General features: G+C 37.0%; 1 protein-coding gene across 3 annotated transcripts in view; it reads right to left on the minus strand.

Annotated features, from left to right (window-relative positions):
• LOC127813053 (glutamine-dependent NAD(+) synthetase) overlaps positions 1–25,706 on the minus strand; it is an 80,158-nt gene that overhangs the window by 48,255 nt on the left and 6,197 nt on the right. The window contains exons 7-14 of one of the 3 annotated variants that reach the window (XM_052353763.1): positions 25,088–25,256; positions 23,353–23,488; positions 22,762–22,900; positions 22,032–22,208; positions 5,152–5,319; positions 4,297–4,392; positions 3,493–3,621; positions 3,206–3,401 (exon numbers count right to left, since the gene is read on the minus strand). In XM_052353763.1, the coding sequence (XP_052209723.1) occupies positions 3,206–3,401; positions 3,493–3,621; positions 4,297–4,392; positions 5,152–5,319; positions 22,032–22,208; positions 22,762–22,900; positions 23,353–23,488; positions 25,088–25,256 (1,210 nt within the window). The remainder of the gene's footprint in view (positions 1–3,205; positions 3,402–3,492; positions 3,622–4,296; positions 4,393–5,151; positions 5,320–22,031; positions 22,209–22,761; positions 22,901–23,352; positions 23,489–25,087; positions 25,257–25,706) is intronic. The other 2 variants (XM_052353765.1, XM_052353766.1) reach the window with 2 other exon arrangements.

Consider the following 25,706-nt stretch of genomic DNA (forward strand, 5'->3'; position numbering starts at 1 on the left):
TCGAGGCATGACTCATAACTAAATCGACTATGCGTCTCACATATGACAATTTGTCTCATTTTTATAAACAGATTATTTTTAGGCTTGAAAAACAAGAATTCCTTTCTAAGAGAAAAGTTCACAATTTTGTAGGTTTCAATTCGAAACACATTTAAACTTTTCCTTAAATAAAAAACTAAGTCCATTTAAAGAAAAATATGTATTTAACTTAAGCTCATGAAATGATGGCTTTTCGAAAAAGATTTTGAGATGAGAAATCTAAAAAATATGTCAATTTTGAGCTCAATAATTCTCATATTTAAAACATTATAAATCTTATTTCTCGACGTGTCATTAAAGCCTAGTCCATGTATGATTCTTCTTCCACTTAGTTTGTGTTAATAAATTTGAGATATCACATTAAGCTGCTCATAGCACTAAAATAGAATCATTAGGTAGTTTGAGTCACTTTGCTATCATCAAAACCTTTGGTTGCACTTTCGGGCTAAGAAGCCTGAATTTAAATTTTTGGCATTTAATTAATTAGGGTCAATTTTGTTTTTAAAAAAAAAAGACACAAAGTTTGTACAAAATAAAACTTTAATTTTAATTTTAAGTCAAAACTAGGCTAGCCTTTGATTGACCTAGCCTAGAAGACAAGGGCAAGGCCCACATGAGCTTTCCTATTTAAAAGGGCCTTAGATCATAGTCTGTTAAGGCTCATGACCTAGGCTATAAGAATGGAAGGGAACCTAGGACTCCTTATTCTCCCTATTGGCCCCTATCACCACCATCTCCTACCCTTTTCTCTCTCCATCTCCAAATCTCTCCCTCTGCATCCCCAATTCAAGCAACCCTCTGTTTCTCCCCACTTCTAATTATGGCTACTTTCAATAACCTTAATCACCTTTATCACTTCCTATTTGTATCATGATTTCCTTTGGCACAAAGTTTTTTTCCACACAAAAGTTCAATTAGGCACATCTTAATTTCCATTTTAATGGAATTGAATTGTATTTCTAAACTTTATCGAGGCACTTGAGGCCCAATTTTGCGTAAAATTGAGAATGAAAATGTTTCTATTTGTTACTTTAGTTTTTTTTTTTTTTTTTGCTAGCACGGTACAAAAACAAGTAACAAAAGGGTTAAAACATAAAGGCACAAGGGCTAATGCACAACAATCCAACCTCTCGCCACATAAAAATAATAGAAAGGGCATAATAACTATCTTAAGCTAACATTGGGCCAAAATAAGAGCAAACAATAGCCCAATAATAGCGATAAAAGAAGGCCCAACAAAAGATAATACGCAAACCCTAAAAAAAGCTAATATAAATTAGGGTTGCTTCCTAAGATTGCCCCAATTGAAAGCTAAATTCCGAATGCCTAAATCGCCTTCGACATCGCCTTGACATCCACACTCCATACCAGATCAGGGGACCTCGCTCCCATTCTAGATGACTACACTACATCTGCCCCTATCTTTAGCAAAAATTACCTTCGATGGTAGGTGAGAGAGTAGATTGAGGATAGGAAAGCTAGTTGTCGAATGGGAAACCATCAAGGATAGGAAAGCTAGTTGTCGAATGGGAAACCATCAAGGATGTCCGATCAAAGCCAAATCTTGTATAAGAGAAGGGAATATGTTAGAGAAAACAAGCCAACTGCATCCAGGAAAACAAATAAGCCTCCGTGGTGAATGTCAATCAGAGGACCGCCAACAACATGATGATCGAAGAGAGGCAGTAATGAAGGTCAAACGATCGACAACACACCCAACCCTCTTCTCTAGGAAGATCTGAAGGAGAGAGGCTCTCGATAAGTTTTTTACTTCTATTTAACAAAGGTATGTATGTTACCTTATTACTAGATATGCCAAGGGTAGTGATGACCGTGGGTGGATTCTTGAGAACAAAGACGTGATAGATTTGAATCTAGAAGACAATTGGTGATGATGATGCTTTTTGAAATGGAGGATGAGTTCATAGAGCTTCATGAGATGCTCATTAAAATGTCAAAATGGTTGCTACAATCATTTGAGTGCAATGGATGTGAAAATCTTCTTGTATTTGAGCTTTTTCTTAACAATAAGTTCTCAAATACAAGAAGATTTGCACATGCACTGGACTCAATTGATCGTGACTAACAATTTTGACATTTTAATGAGTATCTCATGGACCTCTCCGAACTCATCCTCCATTTCAAGAAACATCATCGTCACCAATGTCCACTAGATTCAAAATCTGTCACATCTTTGTACTCAAAAATCCACCCATGGCATATCTAGTAATAAGAAAACAAACAGAAACCTTCTCATTCCTTTTTTTTTTTCAAATATGTCTCAAACTCTTGGTGAAGTTTGGAAATGCAATTTAATTCCTCCATAGTGGAAATTATGATATATGATTAATTGAATTTTTGTGCGAAAATTTTGTTTGTGCCCAAACGTAATCATGACATAAAGTGAAAGTGTTAAAGATAATTAAGGTTACTAGAAGTAGTAAGTCAATGGCCTAATTATGTAGTCAAGAGAGATCTATGTTGGATGATCACATCGCAATAGCTGAAAATTGACTTCATAAAGCATTAGTTTGGCCACTCCTGTATTGGCTAATGCTAATGACCCTAACCCACCACAGACCTACTACCTTGCCAATAATCAAGACCAGTAAATAATTTTGCAATAGATTTTCCCATGGAAGGTCCCCTGCATATGATATGAACAAAATAAAAGGAAAACAAATTCAAAGGTCATATTTAGGGGCAAATTTTATCACATAAGTTGTCATCAAAAACATCAAGTTCAACATATTTTACAATTTAACAACAGGTTTGAGGTTATGTTTGTTATTATTTCAATGGATTTAGTGACATATTTCTAGCTATCACAAAACTTCCCACTGGGACGAACACACCCTTCCTGAAACTCTCCCATGCATTCACTATGGGACTTCATCGTATAAATGAACCAAACAAGTGTAACTATTTAAACATCAGGTTTTCATCTCTTCTACTACACCATCTCCAATTCAGGATGTTTCAGAGTTACTTTTCGTACTTCTATTGGGATCATTATACAAAGCCATAATTGTAAATGACAAGATATGGGGGTATAATTTTGAGAAATCGTTAGTAAGAATGACTAACAAGATTTATTTCCACTTAAAGAGCTCAACATCAAGCAGGCAGCCATGTATTCAGCATTATAGTCCAGCTTTTGGATCACCTGAGCCTGCAGCAACAACTCCTATGCCAACATGTGCTGCAGAGTCAGAATTTTCCAGGTTCTTTGATTTTGTAAGATCGGGTTTTCCACCATCAAAATCACAAACAAGGTCATCGATCTTGCGAAATTGGTATGGCCATCTTGCATTGTACAGAAATTGGCGAAGATCAAACCGGTTGTCATCAGGCGAATAACTCTACATGAAACAAGAGGGGTATGAGCTTCGGTATTAAATGGACATATGAAAGTTCAATCCCAGAAATTTCCAGTTGGACATATCATGATACCTCGGCATGGTAGGAGGGTGTCAACACAGTCATTTTGTGTCTATTTATGGCATAGTATTTGAAGAAGTGTTTCACTTTGTCAGCCACCTCTGATGGACTCAATCTTCCACCCCACTTATAGCAGAGATTCTGAAAGAAAAGATGATAACAGATAAAAGAAAATGAGTGCACGATAACATTAGAATGGTAAAATATCCTTGGAGTGATGTCAATGTCATGCAAGGTAGCTTATATAAATCTGCATGCTTTCTTTGTCATAGTGTTACTTAGCATTTCACAAATAAACCTCCTAAGTTTGTCAACATGAAGCAAATCAGAAAAGAATCTAATTAACACTATGACGAAATGCTAAGTATACCACATTGTCAGAAACATATTCAGTGTTGGCATACTTCTCATTATATCACAAAAAGGTTTATAGCCATGTTTTCTTTCTAAAACTATAAGGCAGTTAGACGATGTTCAGATAAATGGATTGATGAAGCGACTGTCATGACTCACTAACGTATCTCATATTTTATTGTTTGACTTTTCATGCAGGTCCCAATGTGGTCTTGCATTATGCTCTTTGCTGCAAGTTGTCTGCTGGATTTAATATCCATGGAAACCTTAAGTTTGATTGTAAGTTTAGATACTGGAATACTGATTAAATCTTGGACAGATCCATCCATGTTGGTCATTTTCTTTTGTGCAATTAATCTATCCAGATCAATAGGCTATGCTTCTATGACAAAGTAGAATGATCAGTCTCCACTGTTAATGGATGGGGCTTGCTCTAGTGATAATAGGATATTCAACACAAACCTTGAACATGGATACAGGCCCGCAGCGGAAAATCTTTCGCATTCTTCCATAAACTGAAAGTTCTTCATATGTCATTCCCATATCCACTTCATCCAGCTATTCACAAAGAATGTGGCATCAGAATTAGATGAACACAGCTCTAGCTAGAACTTTTTTGGTTTGAAGATGATAACTAACAATGCTATGAACTTGAGAGAAATTCTGGATGCTTCAACATGAAAAAATCAATCCAGATGAAGCTATTATAAATCAAATGCAGCACTATAATAAACTTGAAAGGACATGATTAATCAATTGTAAGAACATGGCTCATCTTCAACTTTTGGGAGGCAAAAAGTGGAAATTGAATAAACATTCACCTCCCCCCCCCCCCCCCCCCCAAAAAAAAAAAAAAAACACTAGTCTCCTAACTGCACTAAGTACAATATATACGTTCACTGCATCTAACTGATGATCCTTGGAACCCCGACCTTAAAAAAAATGAGAGGAAAAAAAAAATGAAGAGAAACCTTGGCTGTTCATACACAGAAAAATAAATACCACAGGGACCTTGAAAATCAAACGTTAGAGAGGAGGTCCAAAGAAGCTCATAAAGTAATGAGATATCTTAAAACAAGGGAAGTTTATTTGCCAAAAGTTTGGGAACTGAAAGAAATCAAGCAAAACTAAATTTATTAACTCAACTCAGGGAAAGAATAAGCAAAGAGAAATAATATCTACAAGGCATTACTTCACTTGGGAGCGAAAAAACATAGTTGGAAAAATTAGGAATTAAAGGTTTGCGAATTTTGTTATCTTTCAACCAAGAAGTTTTGACAGAAAATATACAATACAGAAATGTGCTAGATGATATACCTGGCTGTAGTTGGACCGTATTGGCTCCAATTCAGCAGTGGGGGGAGCTGCTTCAATTTCTGCTAAAGATGTGTAACCAAGATGACTAGCAGCCCAACGCAGAAATCTGCGAAGATCCTGCTTACTAATACTTCCAATTGGATTTATATCTGCTGCGCTGCAATCATACTGAAATGGGATATTCATTAGGAAAAATTCAGAACCAAGGAGGCGGCATTAATCTCATCAACAAACAAGGGCTAGGAAATAACTCAAAACTAAGTTTCTTGTCCACACTTTTCATATGTTTATCAAACTAAACCATGGAAGGATTTCATAAATTATGCATGATTGTGAACCAACTAGCATGGTTGTTAAAATCAGGATCCTAAATAGAGTGGGTGAAGGGGTCTTGAGACTTCTGGATGAAATTGTAGGATCAGATCAAGAATTGTAAGATCCTACCGCAGCCATGGCCATCAAATGGATTAGATTTTAATCTGAATATGATCAGTTTCTAATCCATTTTATTGGATATTGATTGTGATTCAGATCCATTCACCTGATTATGATCCAAACCCAATAATCCATAACTGCCAAAGCAAATATGACTACATTTTTATACTTTTTTTAGAGGACAATGTATTTGTATACTTGATATAATCATAAATTGAACAAATATTAATTATCTATATAGAATATTAACATAATCATATTTATTTATAATAAACAAATATGTACATAATTAACAATAAAAATAGCAACTATCTGATTATCGAATATGGATTAAAAGAATAAGATCAGGCTTTAACTAGTCTATGAAAGGAAATTTTCAAAGAAAAACAACTTGAATATAGAATCTTTCTTTGATCGGAAGTTCAAGTTCTACAATGATTTAAATAGTAAAAAATAACAACTACTTCCTCCTAATCAGCAGAAAAATAGGAAGATAAAAAAGCAACCAATCTGATCCCTAATATATCTCTAACTATGTAACAACCATAGCTAGACTTATTCAACAAGAGATAAAAACAAACTTTCTTAACAACTAGCCTTAATAATCTAACAGTCTAAACACATACACTTTTCCTTCTCGGTGGTAAAATTAGGCACAACCTATGGAAAGGTAAAGCACCCTCCCTCCCTCTAATTAGATCTAGGATAATTTTTCTACATCACTATTCAAATTGTGTTATGAATGAGTGAGCCAAATTATTTATTTCTCGAGTACCTACCTAGAAAACCCTTTGTTTGCTTCTCAAAATAGTTTTTAATAGTTTCTTTATTACTATTTCAATATTATTCTTTTCAGGCTTTCGATATACTTCATCATTGGAAAGATGCTTGCACCAAATGGAGAAAAAGAGAAAGAGGCTGCAAATTAAGTGAATGATTCTCCATCGTCAACAGCTAAGAAGGGAAGATTGACATCAGAAGTATGTCAAATTTAAAGGACCAAAAGAATAAGTTGTAAACACTATAAAATATGTGAGACAGAGTCATGAAGAAATTAGCAACTTGCACAATCATATGAGTAGATGCCCAATGAAGTCTCTTAAATACTAAGTCCAACAAACGCTAATGTTAAAGGTCACCAAGAGTCTCATAGAGACTAGGGCATTGTTCAAACTTTTAAGTTTGATCAACACGGAAGTTAGGTTGATTTTGCTGGTATAGTTATTAAACATACTTATTGTTTACCTCAAAGGTACAATTAGTATTTTGATGATCACAAAAATAATTATGTTTCTTAAATTAATAAATGTTTAAGTGGTTTTTGGGAAAATCAAATATTCATTTCATTTTATCAAAGTATTTTCAAAAGTTAAATTTAAAGTATGCTTTTCTGATAAAAACAACCTTTTTAAAGGAGTCTGGCCAACCAAATTGGTGAAGTGGTCAACCAAAGCTAGGCAGTAAATACATCCTCACAAATGACAAGTTTGGTCAAACACATGTAGTCCTTTGATTGATCAAAGTTCAACAAAAAGCTTTGCTCATTTCTTTACAATGTGTTCGACCAAAGTGGTCCTTATGGTCAACCAAAGTGAGCTAGTGTGTTCACATCATTTTATCGCTTCAAGTTTAGTCGACCAAAGTATCACTTTGGTCGACCAATGTTTTCCTAGAATGAATTATGACTATCCTCAAAGCTAGTTTAGTCAAACAAACTTTGTCAGATCCTTATAAATAGTCTATGAAGTAGATATTTTCTACAATGTTTTTGGTCCCAAAAATCAGTCAAAGCTCACTTTTCACTATTTTATCTATATTTGTCTTTCATATACTCTGATCTTATTTCTCTTTGTTGGAGAATAAAAAAAAGAAAAAAAATGGTTCCAAGTTGTGAATGAATAGATAAGGAGATGAGGTTGTTATGAGAAAAGATTGGAGAAGTTCAAACTAAGAGGATAAAGGAAAGAAAGGATGAAGCAGTTTTCAAAATGGATGAGGGAATCCAAGTTCAAATTCATTCTAATATGTAATATATTGCTATTTAAATTTGTTGTAATTTGTTCCTGTATTTTAGTAGAGTTTTTAGGATATTTTGTGTATATACATGTTAACCTACGAATCAATGAAGGAAGAGGAAGAACATTCATTTTTCATGGTATCAGAGCCACGTTCTTGTGGCAGATGTTTCCTCCTTTCCTACGAATTGCAGAATCCTTTAGGTACACATAATGACTGGAACTAAATCAGCTAGTGAGATGTCTACCACCATCCCTCTTCCAACTAGAAATACACAAGTTCCATTTGTTTCAATGGCTCTTGACAATCATTCCCTCCAGATTACTCAACATAAACTGAATGGAACCAACTTTAGAGAATGGTCCCAATAAGTTTTACTGGTTGTTAGGGGAAAAGGAAAAGTTGGTTATTTGACAGGAGCAGTTCCAAAGCCTAACACAGAACCACCAACCTATGGCATTTGGGAGACAGAGAATTCTATTGTCATGGCCTGGTTAGTTAATTCCATGGAACCAAAGATTGGAAGAACTTACCCGTTCTACAAGATAACCAAGGAGATTTGGGAAGCTGTACAAAAAATATACTCTTACATAGAGAACACTGCTCAATGTTTTCATATTCAATCTACTATTCGAACGACAAGGCAAGGTACTAATTTTGTTACTGAATATTACAATACTCTAATAGAGTTGTGGCAGGAGATGGACCTAATCTATGAAATCACTTAGGAGTGTTCTGAAGATGAAAGAAAGTATAACAAGATGATAAAAAATGAGAGAGTGTTTGACTTCCTACACGGCCTCAATTATGATCTAGATGAAGTTAGAGGCAGATTATTTGGAACTAAGCCTTTCCCATCTATAAGGGAAGCTTTTGCATAAGTTAGCTGAGAAGAGAGTAGGAAGAAGGTGATGTTAACTTCATCAAGGTCTTCCAATAATGATGTATGCTCACAAGCATCAGCCCTGGTTACTTCTAGGATGAAAACACCTAACACATCTAGAGGAGAGTCCCAGAAAGATCAACAGTGGTGTGACCATTATAATAAACCATACCATACAAGGGGTACTTACTGGAAAATCAATGGAAAACTAGCAAATTGGAAGCCAAAAAACCAAAGGAAGGTGAATCAATCTGCTTATGTGGTAGAGGTTGAAGTTGGAAAACCAACTAATCTGACCTTCTTGGTAAATCAGTTGGAAGTATTACAGTAGTTGTTAAGCCAGACCAAGGTGATCAAATCTAAGGCCATAGATAATCCTAATCCGGTAGTATCTTTGGCCAAACGAAGGTATATCTAGATACTCCCTAATATCTCATAAATTCTGTTTGGATAATAGATATAGGTGTTTCGGATCACATGACCGGTTCACTTAAGGTGTTGTCAGCCTATGAACCCTATGATCAGGGTATAACCATCTCCATGGTTGATGGTACAACATCTATGTCTCAAGGAAAAGGGACAACTTTTATGGTAGGATTAATTCTAAAATCAGTATTATATGTGCCAAATTTGAAATGTAACCTGTTATCAGTAAGCAAGCTAACTAGAGACAGGAGGTGTTTGGTAACATTTTTTCCGTCTTATTGTGAATTTCAGGACTTATTTTCGAGGAAGATGATTAGTAGTGCTAAGGAAAAAGGGGGTCTCTATCATATCTCAAGGCTTAGGTCATTCTCTTGGATCTAGATCACACATTCAATCCTCCTTGTCTACTATTTTAGATTTTGAAGTCATGTTATGGCACCAACATTTAGGGCATCTTAGCTTTAATTATCTTAAATTTTTGTATCCTTATCTTTTCATTAATAAAAGGGAGCAATTCTTTTCATTGTGAACAATGTATCCTTGCTAAACAAACCAATAGTTCACATCCAACTCATATCTATAAGGCTTCAAAGCCATTCTATTTGGTCCATAGTGACATTTGGGGACTAGCAAGGACTCCTAACTTAACTAATACTCGTTGGTTCATCACATTCATAGATGACCATACAAGAGTTAGTTGGGTGTTCTAAATGTAAAACAAATCTAAAGCCTATATTATCTTCAAAAGGTTTCATCAAATGGTAAGAAATATTTTTCAATCCTCCATCCATGTTTTTCGTTCAAATAATGGCCGGGAATATTTTCCAATGAATTCAATCATTATCTAACTAAGCATGGCATCATTCACCAAAGCTCATGCCCTTACAATCCTCAAAAAAATGGGGTGGTAGAAAGAAAAAAAGGCCTTCTCCTTGAGATTGCTAGGGCTATCATGTTCACTAATTCAGTGCCTAATTCCTACTAGGGAGAAGCAATTCTCACAGCCTCATATCTCATTAATCAACTTCCCTCTAAGGTTTTTGCATCCAGAACTCCCTTAAGTGTTTTTCTTGACTTCTATCCTCATCATACTCGAGTCCTGAATTCCCTTTCCTCGAAGGTTTTTGGATGCACAGCCTTTATGCACAAATACCAACCTTCTCAATCCAAACTTGAACCTAAAGCTCTCAAATGCATATTTGTTGACTATTCTCCTACTCAGCAAGGATATAAGTGTTATGGCCCTTCTACCTGGCGATTTATTGTGTCTTGTGATGTCTCCTTTCTCAAGCATCAACCATTGTTTTTCCATATTCCCAGCTATTATTTGAGAAAAACAATTTTTCTTGACTTCTTCCTTGTTGCTTCCTACGTCCATTGTTGATGCTTGAGAAAGAAAAACAATGGTTGTGTCTTGTGAAAACATTTTTCAGCATGTTTTAATCTTACGTTGCTGCTATCCTTCTTCTTACACGGCTGCTTCTTATGTTGTTGCTATCCTCCTGCTCCTCCTTCTTCTTCTTCTGCTATCCTCCTCCTTCTTCTTCTTCTTCTTCTTCTTCTTCTTTTTCTTCTTCCGCTGCTGCTAAACTTCTTCTTCTTCTTCTTCTTCTTCTTCTTCTTCTTACGCTGCTGCTACTGCTAGCCTGCTTCTTCTTCTTCTTCTTCTTCTCTTCCTCTGCTTCTTCTTCTTCTTTCTTATGCTGTCATGAAGTATGTTTATGTTGTGATTTATTTAATATATGTTGAATTCTTGAATTTTTTGATAACATAAATGTTGATATGTGATTAGGATCTATTTTATGACTTATTATTCAATTAAGAAGTATATTTTTCTTTCTTCTTAGTCAGCATGAGCCTTGCACCTACCAGGCGCGCGCCTCACCTTGCGCCTCAAGCTCCAAGACCCTTTGCGCCTTAGTGCGCCTTGGGCCTTTAACAACATTGATGCTAGTGTTGTGCATAGGTTGGAATCTACAGAATTTGATGACGTAGATATCCCAATAGCACTAAGGAAATGGGTGAGATCATGTACCAAACACCCTATTTCTAATTATTTGGGGTATTCAAACCTATCACCTCAGTTCAAGGCTTTTACTGTTAGCATTGATGATATTGAGATTCCTAGAGATATATATCATGCGCTACAGGATGAAAAATGGAAGGCAGCAGTTATAGATGAGATGCAGGCCTTAGAAACCAATGGCACTTGGGAAATTGTGAGACTACTTAATGACAAAAAAATTGTAGGCAGCAAGAGTATTTATAGTAAAGTACAAGTCAAATGGGAGCATTGACAGGTATAAGGCTAGACTTTGTCACGAACCTAGGGTTCGTGATGGGTTAGAAGAGGAATTGGGGAAGAACAAAGAAGAATTGGAGGGGGAGATTGAAGAGAATTAGGGAAAAATTAAGAGGGATATTTGGACAGAAATGGGAGAAAGATGTAGAGAGAAATGAGGAAGAGAAGTAGATAGAAAATGAGAGAGAATTAGATATTCATTTAATCAATTTCAGCATATCAATCTTCTCTTACAATGGCCTTTTTATAGGCATAGGTAGCCCCTTAACTAATTTCTAACAGCACCCATGTGCTCCTAACAAACAACCAAATATCTCCTAACAAACTAATATGAGCCTATTACAATATTACCCCTTTTATTATATCTCTATCCAATATTATCCTTCCAATCCTCCTAGGGACATGACAATTTCCCCGCCTTGAAACATGTCTTGTCCCCAAGACATGCCAATCCTTCACAGCTTCCAATATGCTCCCTTTTTCCTTTTCTTCCACAGCTTTGCTGGAGAAATTTTGAAGATATCTTTCACTGCCAATGGAAGGATCTCAGGTGACTTTTGCTCTCCATGAATGGTATGAGTCTTCCCACTGCTAGTAACACCATAAGCAAACATTGTACCATTAATTCCTTGCATGGCACCACTTACAACCTGCTGGGCTGCAACATCAATTCCGGTCTTCAATCCTCCCTTCAACAAGGGTGACAAAAATTCTAATCGGCCAGCTGTAGTAACAACGAACATAATGGAATGAGACTTGTTCTTTCCAGCCAAACTCTCGACATTTTTCTCCTCCCAATCAGCAACATCTTTTCCCTTTTGTTGGCTGCAATTCCCCTCTATTTGGACTTCTTTTTCAGCAATATCAAATGATCCCTCTGCATTGGCTACCCTATCAATTTGTTCATTACAAGTTCCCTTCAAAGGATGTAATCCATCATCAATATCATCTCTGATGCTGCCAACATCCTTCTTGATATTGCTGCCTAATTCAAAGTAGCCAAGCGCATACTCGGAAGTCGATGATAAATCAGTTTCCCACCTTCTTGTCTTCTCCTTCGGCTTCTCCATTTTAAGGAACTCCTCCTTATTAAAACTTCCATGATAGTCATCAAAGTATTCGGCGGGAAAACTGTAATAATACTCCTTAGATAGTATCATTGCAAACTCTTGCAACTTCTCGCGAAACATTCGACCCAATTCCTTGCATTCTTCATCAAACCCACTGCTGGTTCCTTTGTCCCTTCGGCTAGCCTCATTCTCAAACTCCTTTCCCCATGTTTGATGCTGCTGGTCAACTGAAAATGCAGCCTTCTTTGGCTGCCATTGATGCTTCATTCCTACTGAAAAGGAAGAATTCTCCTACTGCAACTGAGACTCCAATGGTCTCAGATATGCACTGCTACCCATGGCCGATTTTTCAGCAACAACATACTTCAACAGCCAAGGAATGGGAGTTATATACATGCTTCTGTTTTGCATGTTGTAGCAGTTCCTAGTCTCACCTCAATTGCAACTCAAGAGTCGGGCACCCACTCCTCTTTGCCTTTCCACTTTGACCCAAAAATTTACAGCCAAAATCTACCTTAATGGAGTCGGATCGTAATTACCGCAAAGGAGAGCCGCAAGTCACAGCCCAGATTCTAGAGTCACCCATCCAAATTCGCCTTCAAAAATCCACTCCCAGCAACTCCGAACTTTGCTTAGCTTCTCCACTTGCAACTGATTCTTAATCAACAGCCTTCCTTGCTCACCGAAGGCACTGTCGGAAAAAATTAGCCTAGTCGCCCCTATAGAAATTAATGGCAGTTCTTCTCAACCCAATCACCCTCCAAGGCTCCCAGCCCAATTGCGATCGCCTCTTAGAGTCTCCTAAAGCATCTGACTCTCAGCAGAAAATCACAATAAGAATCACAGCAATTGAGGATCGCCAGATCTGTTGGGTAATCAACTGCCTCAAGGCCAATTAGCCAAGAATTCCTCCGTCGAAATCAAGGAGGTTTAATGCGCCTGCAAGTTCTGATCAACTGGAACTGCTCTAGGGTCTTCGAAAGCACCGTCGAACACCACCATCTCTGACTCTTTGCTGCCACTGCTCGCAATTGCTGCAGATTCAACAATCGCTTGGTCTCGAATCCGCTTCAGCTTATGGCCAGTGATGGATCCAGCTTACTTCCCTTGGTTATGTTCTGAGCTGGCTTTCCAGAATGGTTGGAATCTCCTTCCGATCAAGGAGGAAAGCACGGTTCACCAACACGATTCAGAAGGCAACCCCAAATCGAGCACACACAGTGCCTTCCGATCAAAGAGGCAACACCCGGAAAACTCCAGTCGGAATTCCAATTAAAACTGCAACACCCAGCCGCGCCTACAGGAAGCTTATCGGTCTGGTCGGACTAGACTTTCGGTTTGGTCGCAACTCTCTGGGCCGTCCGCTTCACCTGTGACGGACTCCGCTCGCTTTGGACAGTCGCAACCCTCACCGACCACAAGCTCCAATCGCGAATCCTCCTGGCTTGCTCGCCTTCAATTCTGGACAAGATTGGAGTCTTAGCCGCGAGCCGTCGCCTCTTGCAGTGATCGCTCTCCACACAAGATTACAGTGGATTCAAGATTACCCAAGCTCTGTGTGCGTTTGCTGAGATTCAACGACTACCCCCACTCGCTTCCACTTCACGCCTTCCTTTCTCGCTAGAATCAGCGCCTTTGTCTCACCCAACCGTCTTCGACGAACTTTCTCACCAACAGCGAGCGTTGTCTGTTCACGACGCCTAAAGTATGCTCGCTTATCAACCCACTCCAATCGCGAACGCTCCTCTGTTCTGATCGATGATGGGCTCTGCTATGAATCGACGACGGAAATTACAGCCGACCAAATCGACCAACTCTCTTACAAGAACGATTGAATTTACAACCGAAGAACGATTGGCTCTGGTGGGAATCACCTTCCGATCCAAATGAGCAGCACACTCCCGAGCCCCAATTGGATTCGCCTTCAAATCAGGGCTGCAACAGAATCACAGCCGAGGATGGTAAGGCTCTGCTCGTCTGGGCGTTTCAATCAACTGGAATCAAATTCACAGCCAAGGATTGACTGCTCTGATACCATTTGTCACGAACCTAGGGTTCGTGATGGGTTAGAAGAGGAATTGGGGAAGAACAAAGAAGAATTGGAGGGGGAGATTGAAGAGAATTAGGGAGAAAATTAAGAGGGATATTTGGACAGAAATGGGAGAAAGATGTAGAGAGAAATGAGGGAGAGAAGTAGAGAGAAAATGAGAGAGAATCAGATATTCATTTAATCAATTTCAGCATATCAATCTTCTCTTACAATGGCCTTTTTATAGGCATAGGTAGCCCCTTAACTAATTTCTAACAGCACCCATGTGCTCCTAACAAACAACCAAATATCTCCTAATAAACTAATATGAGCCTATTACAATATTACCCATTTTATTATATCTCTATCCAATATTATCCTTCTAATCCTCCTAGGGACATGACAGACTAGTAGCCCAAGAGTTCACACAAACTCAAGAACTTGACTATGAATAGACTTTTGCCCCGGTAGCCAAGCTAAATTCTATCCGAGTGTTAATTTCATTAACTGTCAATTTGGATTTGAAATTACACTAGCTGAATATCAAGAATGCTTTCTTGAATGGTGAACTAGAAGAAGAGATTTATATGAGGATACCACCTGGCTTTAAGACGAAGGATACAAAGGGAAAGGTATGTAAACTAAAGAAGTCAATTATATGGCCTTAAGCAGTCCCCTAGGGCATGGTTCAAACGGTTTAGTAATACTCTAAACAACCTTAGATACAAGCAAGGGCATGCAAACCATACCCTATTCACAAAACTTAAAGCAAATGGAAGAAGAACAATCCTCATTGTGTATGTGGATGATATTATTATCACAAGGGATAACAGCCAAGAAATTGTGAATCTCAAGAAGCAACTAAGGAGTGTATTTGAAGTAAAAGAGTTAGGTAAATTGAGATATTTTCTTGGAATGGGAGTGGCTAAAAGCAAAGAAGGAATTTTCATATCCCAAAGGAAGTACACGTTAGATTTGCTAAAGGAAACAGGTAAACATGGGTGTAAACCTACTAGAACTCCGCTAGAACCCAATTGAAAGAATAAAGAAGACAACAAAGTGAATACCAAGTGGATAAGGGAAGAAACCAACGCCTAGTGGGAAAACTAATCTACTTATCTTCACTCATCCTAACATTGCATATGCAAGTATAATTAGTTAATTCATGCAATTGCCTATAAAAAGACAGCTTGAGGCAGCACACCACATCTTTGGGTATCTCAAGGGAACACCCGGGAAAGGACTGTTATCAGTGTTCTAAAACATGGCCTAGGCGACCCCTGATCGCTGTGATTAAGTGCAAATCGACACCCCTAAGCGTCGGGCCCGATTAATCGGGCCCAATTGGCTCCTAAGCGACCTAGGCGGTGACTAGTCGCCTCGCCGGCTAGGTTGCGCACCGCCTAGGCCGCCTAGTCGCCTGGATCGGTATTCCCCCTTTCCATTTCCTTTTCTCTTTCCCTTTCAATATTTCCCCTTTACTTTTCTCTCTCTCATTGCTTTCCCGTTCTCTCTCTTGTCAAGTGTCGCCTGGGGCGTCTCTGGTGGACTTGTTATCGTCGCCGATCTCATCGTGTCTCTCTCTCTCTCTCTCGCCGCCACCGCCATTCATCTCTTCATTGTTCTCTCCCTGTCAGTTCTCGCTCTTCTTCCTCCAGTACGTATGGCCATCATCTAGGTTTGCATTTCTTCTTCTTCCGGTACAAAAAAATTTCTACTTGGCTGTTGCAGCAACAAAAAGCAACTGACAATGCTGGATTTCTTGTTTGATTCTATTGTTTGTAACGCCTATAAGCTGTGTTTCACAAAGTCTAAACCCTAAACTTAATAATTTATGTTAATGTTTCATAAAGTTGTTAGCTAGTTGTCTATTTTAATTCAATGTAAATTACTCAGGAAAAAAAAAAAGAAGAAGAAAAAAGAAAGTCAAATGATGTCGGATGGGACTAGGAGTACTAGAGCATCGTCCAAGGCCTCCTCATTTCTTAAAAGGAAGTCAAATGATGTTGGATGAGAGTATGGAATATTAATTGATCCAAAGAATATGGATAAAGTTAAATGCAAGTTGTATGGTAAAATTATGTCAGGAGGTTTTACAGAGTAAAAGAACACTTCAGCCACATTTCTAGAAATGTTTCTGCATGTCCAAAATCTTCTCCAGATGATCAAGCCAAATGCAAGAATGTTATTGCCGAGGCAAAGAGTAAGAAGAAGAACAAGGAGGAGGAAGATTTGATGAGATCCTCTGTTAATATCTCTGAAAAGGGGGAAAGGGATGATGAAGATGAATTCCAAGAGTTAGGGAGCAGAAAAACGCTCCATACTCTTTAGCCCTGGGTTAAGTTTGCAAGCTCCATCAACCCTGAAACTTGTTTAAGTCCAGGAATGATGCAAAAGAAGCAAAATATCAGCAAAGCACTCTTTAAAGAGAGAACACAGTCTGTTCATGAATATTGTGCTAGATGGGTGTACAAAGCCAGTATACCTTTCAATGCTATTGATTATAATAGCTTCAAATTGTTTGTTGAGGCAGTTGGTCAATTTGGGTCGGGCTTCAAACCTCCTAGTCAATACTAGTTGAGGGAACCATTATTAAAGGGAGAAGTTGATAGAAAAAAAGAGATATTGAAGAAGCATGAAGAAGAGTGGACACGAAATGGGTGCTCCATTATGACAGATGTTTGGACAGACAGAAAAAGGAGGAGCATCATGAACCTGTGTGTTAATTCTAACGTGAGTGCTGCTTTTCTTTGTTCCAAAGAGTCTTCAGATGAAGCATATACAAGTGAACTCATCTTTGAGTATGTGGACAAGTGCAGTGAGCAAATTGGGCCACCAAATGTCATCCAAGTAGTAACCGACAATCCTGCCAACAATATGGGAGTGGAAAAATTGTTGAAGGTGAAGAGGCCAAATATCTTTTGGACCTCATGTGCTACTCACACCATCAATTTGATGCTTGAAAGTATTGGAAAACTGGTGAGGTATAAGAAAGTCATTGATTAGGCCAAGAGTGTGATGATCTTCATTTATGCACACCATAAGACCTTGTCCTTAATGAAGTCATTTACGAAGAAGGGATATAGTGAGACCAAGTCACTAGATTCACTTATCTTTTTTTACTTTGCAGAGTTTGATGGAGAAAAAGCCCAAATAAGGACAATGTTTACCAGCTCTAAATGAGAGAAGTGCAAATGGCCGAAGAGTGTTAAAGGGAAAGCAACCTATGCTACTGTGATGAGCATTGCTTTTTGGAATGGTGTGACTGTATGCCTTAAAGTTTTTGCACCTTTGGTGAAGGTGTTTCGAATTGTTGATGCAAATAGAAAGCCATTTATGGGCTTTTATGTGGAGAGATTAAGCAAGCAAAGGAATATATTAAGGAGGCCCTAAATAATCTTGAGAAGAACTATTAGCCTGTTATGGAGATTATTGAAGTAAGGGTGAAAGATAGGCTAGATAGTCCACTACATTTTGCAGCTTACCTTTTGAATCCCTACTACTTTTTCAAGGATATGGATATACAACTTGATCATGAAGTGATGGATGAGTTTTTTAACTGTGTGGCGATGTTTTATGATGGTGAATTGCAAATCTATGTTATAAATGCTGAGTTGCCAAAGTATACTTGTAAAGAGGGAGCTTTTGGAAAATTGTGGGCAACTCAAGGATGTGCAAAAAATGATGACAATTATAATCCAGGTATAAAATTCCTTTAATCCTTTCTATTGTGTATCAGTGTATAAATTTGTTTACTTTATACTTGTTTGACCTATGTAGTTAAATGGTGGATAACTTACGGAAATCAAACTCCAAACTTGCAACGAATGGTGAGAAGGATTCTCTCGTTAACCACTAGTTCATCTGGTTGTGAAAGAAATTGAGCACTTTTGAAGGGATTAGTGTATATTTTAAAACGTTTTTAATATTTTAATTTCATTATCTCTATGAATTATATTTATTTAGTATCAATTAGTTATCCTTATCCACTTATCATTTATATTGATATTGTTTTTTTTTTATTTATGTAGATACATACAAAGAAAAGAAGTAGACTGGATGTGAATCGATTGAACAATCTAGTCTATATCCAATTTAATGCGAAATTGATGAACAAGCAAAAAAGGGAGAAGGAAATGAATGCTGATGTGCTACTTGCTAGTGATGCTAGTAATGCACAAGGATGGATCGTTGATGGAGGAGATGATGAAGAAGTTGAGCTTGGTACGAGGCTTACTTGGGAAGTGGTTGGTGAAGCATCTAGTGCAGACGAGATGCTTCAACCTCAAAAAAGTTCTAGGGTGAGAAAGCTTCGTGAAGATGATTTTCAATCAGAAGAAGAAGATGAGCAAGAAATCAATGAATTTGATTTTGAGTCCGATGAAGATCGTGTGTTGGAAGAATATGGAGATGAAGAAGTTCAATTAGATAGTTAGATTCTTCGAATATGGTTTATGTTGCATTATTGTTACTTCTGCCTTCTTGAACCTAGAACTAATTTAACAGTTTGTTTTCTCATACTTAATTTCATTATTTTATTTTCCTTTCCAACTTTGATTTATCTAAAAATACAAACAAAAAAAGCATTTTTCCTAGGCGTCGCCTAGGCGTTGGGCCCCAGTCTGGTGCCTGATTAGAGCCTAGCGCATTTTAGAACACAAACTGTTATTTAAAAAGAGCCAAGACAGGCGAATTGGTGGATATGTAGATGCAGATTGGGCTGGATCCATTGAGGATAGCAAATCTACATTAGGATATTGTATTAAACTATGGGGTAACTTGGTCACATGGAGAAGTAAGAAGCAACTTGTAGTGGCTCGTTGCAGCGCAAAAGCAGAATATAGAACCATTGCTCAAGGCATGTGTGAGGTTATTTGGTTGGAAAAAATGATGAAGGATCTAAACATACCTATATCCTCTCCAAAAATGCTCTATAGTGATAGCAAGTTGGCAATAAGTATTGTAAATAATGCGGTACAACATGACCAGATAACACATGTGAGAATTGACCAACATTTTGTCAAACAAGAGATCGAGAGTGGAGATATAAGTCTTTCTAATGTTACTGATGTTCCTACCGAGTTTCAAGAGACTGACATTCTTACTAAGGCAATGCAGAAAAAAGGATTTGAAATAATTAGAGGCAAGCTGGAAATGATGGATATCTATTCACTAACTTAAGGGGAAGTGCTGGAGAAGATAAAGAAGAAAAAAATGATTCCAAGCTAGAACGAGTAGATAAGGAGATGAGGTTGTTATGAGAAAAGATTGGAGAAGTTCAAACTAAGAGGATAAAGGAAAGAAAGGATGAAGTAGTTTTCAAAACGGATGAGGGAATCCAAGTTCAAATTCATTCTAATCTGTAACATATTGCTATTAAATTTGTTGTAATCTGTTAATGTATTTTAGGAGAGTTTTTAGGATATTTTGTGTATATATATGTCAACCTACAGATCAATGAAGGAAGACGAAGAACATTCATTTTTCACTCTTGATATTCTTGTATGATTTATTATAGTCAAAACAAAAGTTTCCTGATTTGGTTTGGCAGACAAACCTGAAAGTCCTTCTGATTCACTGGGTCTTTTCACTGAAATAAATTTTAGCAGACTGTACCACTGAATTGTCTTCAGGCCTGTTCATTTCCCTTTGTTGATTAGATTAATTAGTTTTGGTCTGTTTTTAACCCCTCTGTTGACCTAAAACACTAATCAGATTGTCTGAATATCTATGAGCTATGTTCCTGCAAAGTTGAAGATTTCTCTCAAGTTGAAAAAGGACCACTTCAGCAGAGTTTGAATTTTGAATTTCATGAGAAATGATCCCTCCAACAATTAGAAGGCCTGAGTGTCTTTAAAGGGGTCAAGTAGATCCAGCATTCAAAGCACTTACAGGCATTCAATTCTCACAAGTAAAGGAGTGATTGCCTCAACTGCTGGTGTGCTGAAGCATTGATTGAGCATAAGATCACTTTCTTTTTTGTACTTAAGATTGATCAAGCTCCATAAGTCGGTTGTATTGGTTGCATTTACTCACCATTAATGTGAGGGCTTATTGCCTAGTTTTGAATTAGTGTTCTTGCATTTGCAAGGGATTGTAAAGGTTCTAGCTCCTACCAAAAGCTAGGGTTCTCAAACACCTTAGTGAAACCTTCAAGCATGGTCTTGAAGAGAGAGGACATAGGCTTTTAAATCCAAACCTCTATAAATATTGTGTGTTTCTAATGCTTGTCTTGTGCTTAATTGCATTATCCTATCTAACTTGCAAGCAGATTGAAAGATAACATAAATCATTAAGTATTTTCTAGAAAAATTTAAAGAATTCAAAAATCCAATTCAACACCCCGCCCGCCCTTTTGGGTTATGTTCTGGGCAACACTTATCCATTTAACATGGTTGAAAGTGAACTTTTCAGGACATGTTTGAATATTCTTCGACTAGAGTTCAAACTTGTATCAAAAAATACAATAAGAGTTTATGCGTTAAAGCATTGAGTAGAGACAGAAAAGTTGCACATAGTTATCTTTATCAACTTACTTCTAAGTTGACTATTACAATTGACTGTGGACCTCAAAAATATTAAAATTTTGGTTATATTTACTTAAACGGACAATTTAATGATGATGATTAGCAATTACAGAAAGAATTCTTTCCTACAAGTACATGGAGTACCATATGATGGAGAAACTCTTCCAAGTTTATTAAAGAATTATTTTTGTAGTAGAATACTGATAACTTGTTTAGTCATTTTCATTGATAATACATCAAATAGTGATCCAATTGCTAGAAAGTTGAAAGAGTGAATTTTAAGCAATCATTGTAGCATTTGGGAGAGGATATATTTCATGTTTGTCATACAGAGCATATTCTTGACTTAATTGTGCAGGAGGGCCTAAAAACAACGGCAGACTCTATTTCAAAGATTCAATAGTGTCTAGTATTTGAAGAATCTCCTTATAATCATCACAAGCTTAATCCCATTAGGTGGGTTCAACTACATGAACTCTAGCTCTCCAATTATCTCTATCCATGGTTATATCTTCTACAAGGCCATTATATCCATGTCACGTCAAAAGGAGAGCTACAAAGAAGATTTGAACAATAAGAGGAGAACTACAAAATAGGCAAAAAGAACAAGAATGGAATAATAAGGATATGGCTTAGAAAAAGAGGATTAACTATAGAGAAGATTCAAATCAAAAGAAGACAAAAAGAAGAGGAGAACTAGAGAGTAGAGGAGAAAAAGAAGAGAAGAAAGAGATATATCTGGTGGAAAGAGAACCAGAACAAATTGCCTTAGAATCAAAATGGGAAAACTCCCATATTTCATCTGCAATTCTCTATCTAGGGTATGGGACCCTGAGCAAAAAGGCACAGACCCAACAAAATTAAATTAAAAGGTCTAAAAAGGCCAGATTCAGCCCCAAAATGTGTATTAAAGTAGGATTGGTTGGATTGTAATCCTACCATGATCCTGCAAGGGAACAATTTTTTGAATGATTAAGATCAATTCATCAAAATTGAACAACATTCAATCCAGATATCAATTTTAACAACCATGCTAACAATATTAAGTTTATTTTCAGTAAGTTATGTTACTATATTAACAGTATAGCCAAGGTCAGTAACATGCAAAGTAGTTTCCTCAAAAACCAAGAATCTGCTCCATCAAAACATTTTCAATATATAACTATGAAAAGATCTAAATGTCAAGATATACCTTTGTTAGATAGCCACGCAATCCTTCATCCACGTTGGAGCTACCTAAAACCAAATAAAAACCTGGTTTGCTGTGAACCCAAGGCATGAGTGATGCTAACATAAATGCTAGCACCATTCTAATTCGAGCTTGAATGTTTTGCAAGCCCAAGTTCTCAATGTTTGATCCACCATCTACCTGTGATTAAACAGGATCGAGTCAAAATGTTTCTCCAAAGGAAATCTCACTTATGCTGATTGTAATGACACAGGTCAATCCAGTTGGCCATTTGCAATCCATAGGTCCTCATTAACATGATGGCAGCGGAACCAAGATAAATAAATAAATGCATGAACAAGCTGTGCACTAGTCACATTAAAGAAAACATGACAATTATCATTGCGATTCTTGTGCTGATCATTCTGATACTGGCCAACTTGGTTGGTCAGTGAATTCCAATGCATTTGATCCTCATTCACACAATGGTGTGGGCATAAATGAAATGCATGAGCAAAATGACAACTAGTGAAATTAAGTAAACATGACAAAGAGGACAGCACATCCATGAAGCTCCCTCCACTGCCAGGTGAGGATGGTCAACTGTGTACAGCCTAATGAAAAAAGTCTTTACATTTGTTTGGAAAGATAAATACATGAGAAAGGTGAGATTTTAGTCACAAGATAAATTATTGCATAAGAAATTTTGGCTAATTTGAAAATACTAATATGGACTATTTTTACTTTTTTTTACCTTATAGCGGGGTCGCTTTCCTGTAAGGGTTTGAAACAAAGACAGCAAAGCAGAAACAACACCATCTATCTTAACATCAAGATGCCATGCACCAATTTCATCTGCAAGCACTTTTGCCCGCATGCTAGTGGCTTCAGAACTGGAATGACCAAACAGAATTACCAGTCAATGAAATATAAAAAGCTGTAGTATTAAATTAGCAAAGAGTACTTGATTATCAGATGGTACCCAAACTATCAATTCATCTCTCTCAAATCCATTTATTTGAGATATCCTTCTACAAGAACCAAATTTCATGACTTCCTTGAATCCCACAAGGAGGTTGTAAAGTCTGGTTTAGATGGGCAACTAAAATATTTTGATGATTTGGATTAATTATTAAAAGTGTTTAAAATTTCTAGAGTCCACACAAAATAAAGTCCATATTTGGAGCATCTAGATATTACCAAATTACAGCAAATACATACAGTACCTCATTCACCAGGGATACCCGGTAAACTTGAATGCCAGTTCAAGAAAATTTAGAATTAGACCAACCGCATAGAAAAGTTATATGAAGTAAAAACATATCATATTCTTACATAAACCCACCTATTTTCAGATCCCATGAATACTGTGTAAAATATTCGTTTAGCAAATTCCTTGCTATCGGTAGGGAACTGGCCTTCTGTATAATTGCCAATGCGTATAGCATCTGCTTTGACTTGCTCATCCCCATTTGCTATTTCTGCATACATGTAAGTATCAATCAATAGCACTCAAAAACTAGGATAAAAAATATATCCAAGTTTGGAAGACAATAAAGAACTGTTAAGCTAGTTTTTTCTGGCTGTGTATTGTGTAGCATAGTACTTCTATGATTTATGCAAGTTTGCAGAGAGCATGGCTTGTGAACCAACACCGACACATAGCTCTATGAGACCATGGATATCCAGGATAATTGTTTAAAAACTCATTATTATTTACTGGAAAAAAAAAAAACATATGTTTATCCCCACTACTTTGTGTAATCTACTCTGCCTCACTGGCTCCATCCAGGACCTTACCTTTGGTATTCATACTTTTATTTGTTTCCAAAACTTTCTTTTATTACAATCACTTTGATCCATAAATTACTGGACTTCATCAAAAAAATTTGGTTAAAACTTAATTTGAAGAAAGCAGAAGGTTAATCTGGCTCAACCCAACTCTGAGAAGTTTTAAGTTTAAACAAATAGGCAATAGAGGAATGTTCAGTATTATCAATTAGGAACAATGACATGGTGTAGCCCACTTCTATTCTATAGTGATCTTTTAGTTCAACTTCCTTATTTGAATTGCCACAATAATTTTAGTGACAATAAAAGACTATTTCCCTGAGATCTGTCGTCTAATATTACCAAATCTTTTTAGGTGTATTGGGTGGTATATTATATTATATTACCACAGTACAAATAAAGAAAATGTTCTGTTAGCTTTATAGTGTTGCACAAGCTTAGCCTTGTACATAATTATTAGCTTTCCTAAGTTGTACCTTGTAGAGTTGTATATATACCTAACACATGAATAAAATATTTAACACTTTTTGTCTCTTCTTCAAAACATGTTATGCACCATCCAGGTAATGTCCAAAGCATAAGAAGCACAGGACACTTTCCTAACAGGAGAATTCCTATTTGGACACAAATAGTTATCGACTAAAATAAAAACTTGGGATTTCCAGTTTGACAGTCTTACAAGTATTATGATAACCCTGACTAGGGATGTGAATGGGTTCAGTTCCCCCACCCCATTTACATACTTGTTTTAACAAATATTCAAATAAGCCTTGTGAATGTATCCCCAATTATGAATTTTCATACTTGCTTTAATTGGGGGGACTAGGGATGTAAATGGGCCCCCAATTAACCCCGTTTACATTGTTGTTTTAAAAAAATTTCAAGTAAACCTTGTTGTTTTAATCTTAAATCATGTTAATTGGCACCATTGGGAACCCAATTACATCCCTAGGGGGACTTAAATGGGGTTAATTGGGGACCCATTGAGGACCATTTACATCCCTCACCCTGACCAAAAGAATGTGCTCAAAGTTATTAATAGCTTAGGTTCAACTGCTACTAGATAATACCAGTTCAATCCAAATCAAATTGGCCCTTATGAATAGAACAGCATCCATTCCCTTCCAGAAATAGTTTAAACTAAGAGAGAAGTGGAGATGAGAAAGAACCTAAACTCATCCTGTAAAAACAGTTACTCACAAAGAGATATAATTATAGTACCTACATTAGTTTATAAGTTGATTAAAAAATGATAAGGTATGGTACTACTAAGATAGAATAGAACTGACCTTTCACTACAAGCTGGCACATGCAGCCAACTATAGCCGCAACAGACGAGCTATCAGCACCACCAGAGAGAGGAAGCAGGAAACCAGATGCTCCACTTCTTCTTAAATAATCCCACAGCCAGCAACCAGGTCCAAATGCTATTTCCTCTTCAGGCAAGTGATATCTAATCTACAAATGATGAATGATGTCTATAAATGCAATCTTAACTGAATTGAGCCACAATTCAATAGATGTACTTAACAATGTGAAACACCAAGGAAAATCACTAGTATTGTCAAATGAAAGCAAATTAAACAGATTTCTGGACAATCCATTGGTGAGATGGTGACCATTTTCCAGATCACATCACAATGCTAATGTTAAAAGGCATGGGCATTCATCAGAACTTATAAGCCCTTATAAATGATGTCCTGCTGTAGCTAAATATTCTTCCAAGTCACATATAACACATGAACTAAACAATCAACACAACTCTAGAGTACTAAGGCTATGTTTGCTATGCTGGAACATTATGTCCAGGAAGGGAAGGGAATGGAATAAAATGTCCTAATACCTTATTTTGTTGCCAAATATTCTTCCAAGTCACATATTCCCATGTTTGTTTGACAAATCAATTTC

This window comes from Diospyros lotus, chromosome 11 (genome assembly GCF_014633365.1).
Source record: "Diospyros lotus cultivar Yz01 chromosome 11, ASM1463336v1, whole genome shotgun sequence".
In the NCBI taxonomy this organism is placed as follows: Eukaryota; Viridiplantae; Streptophyta; class Magnoliopsida; order Ericales; family Ebenaceae; genus Diospyros; species Diospyros lotus.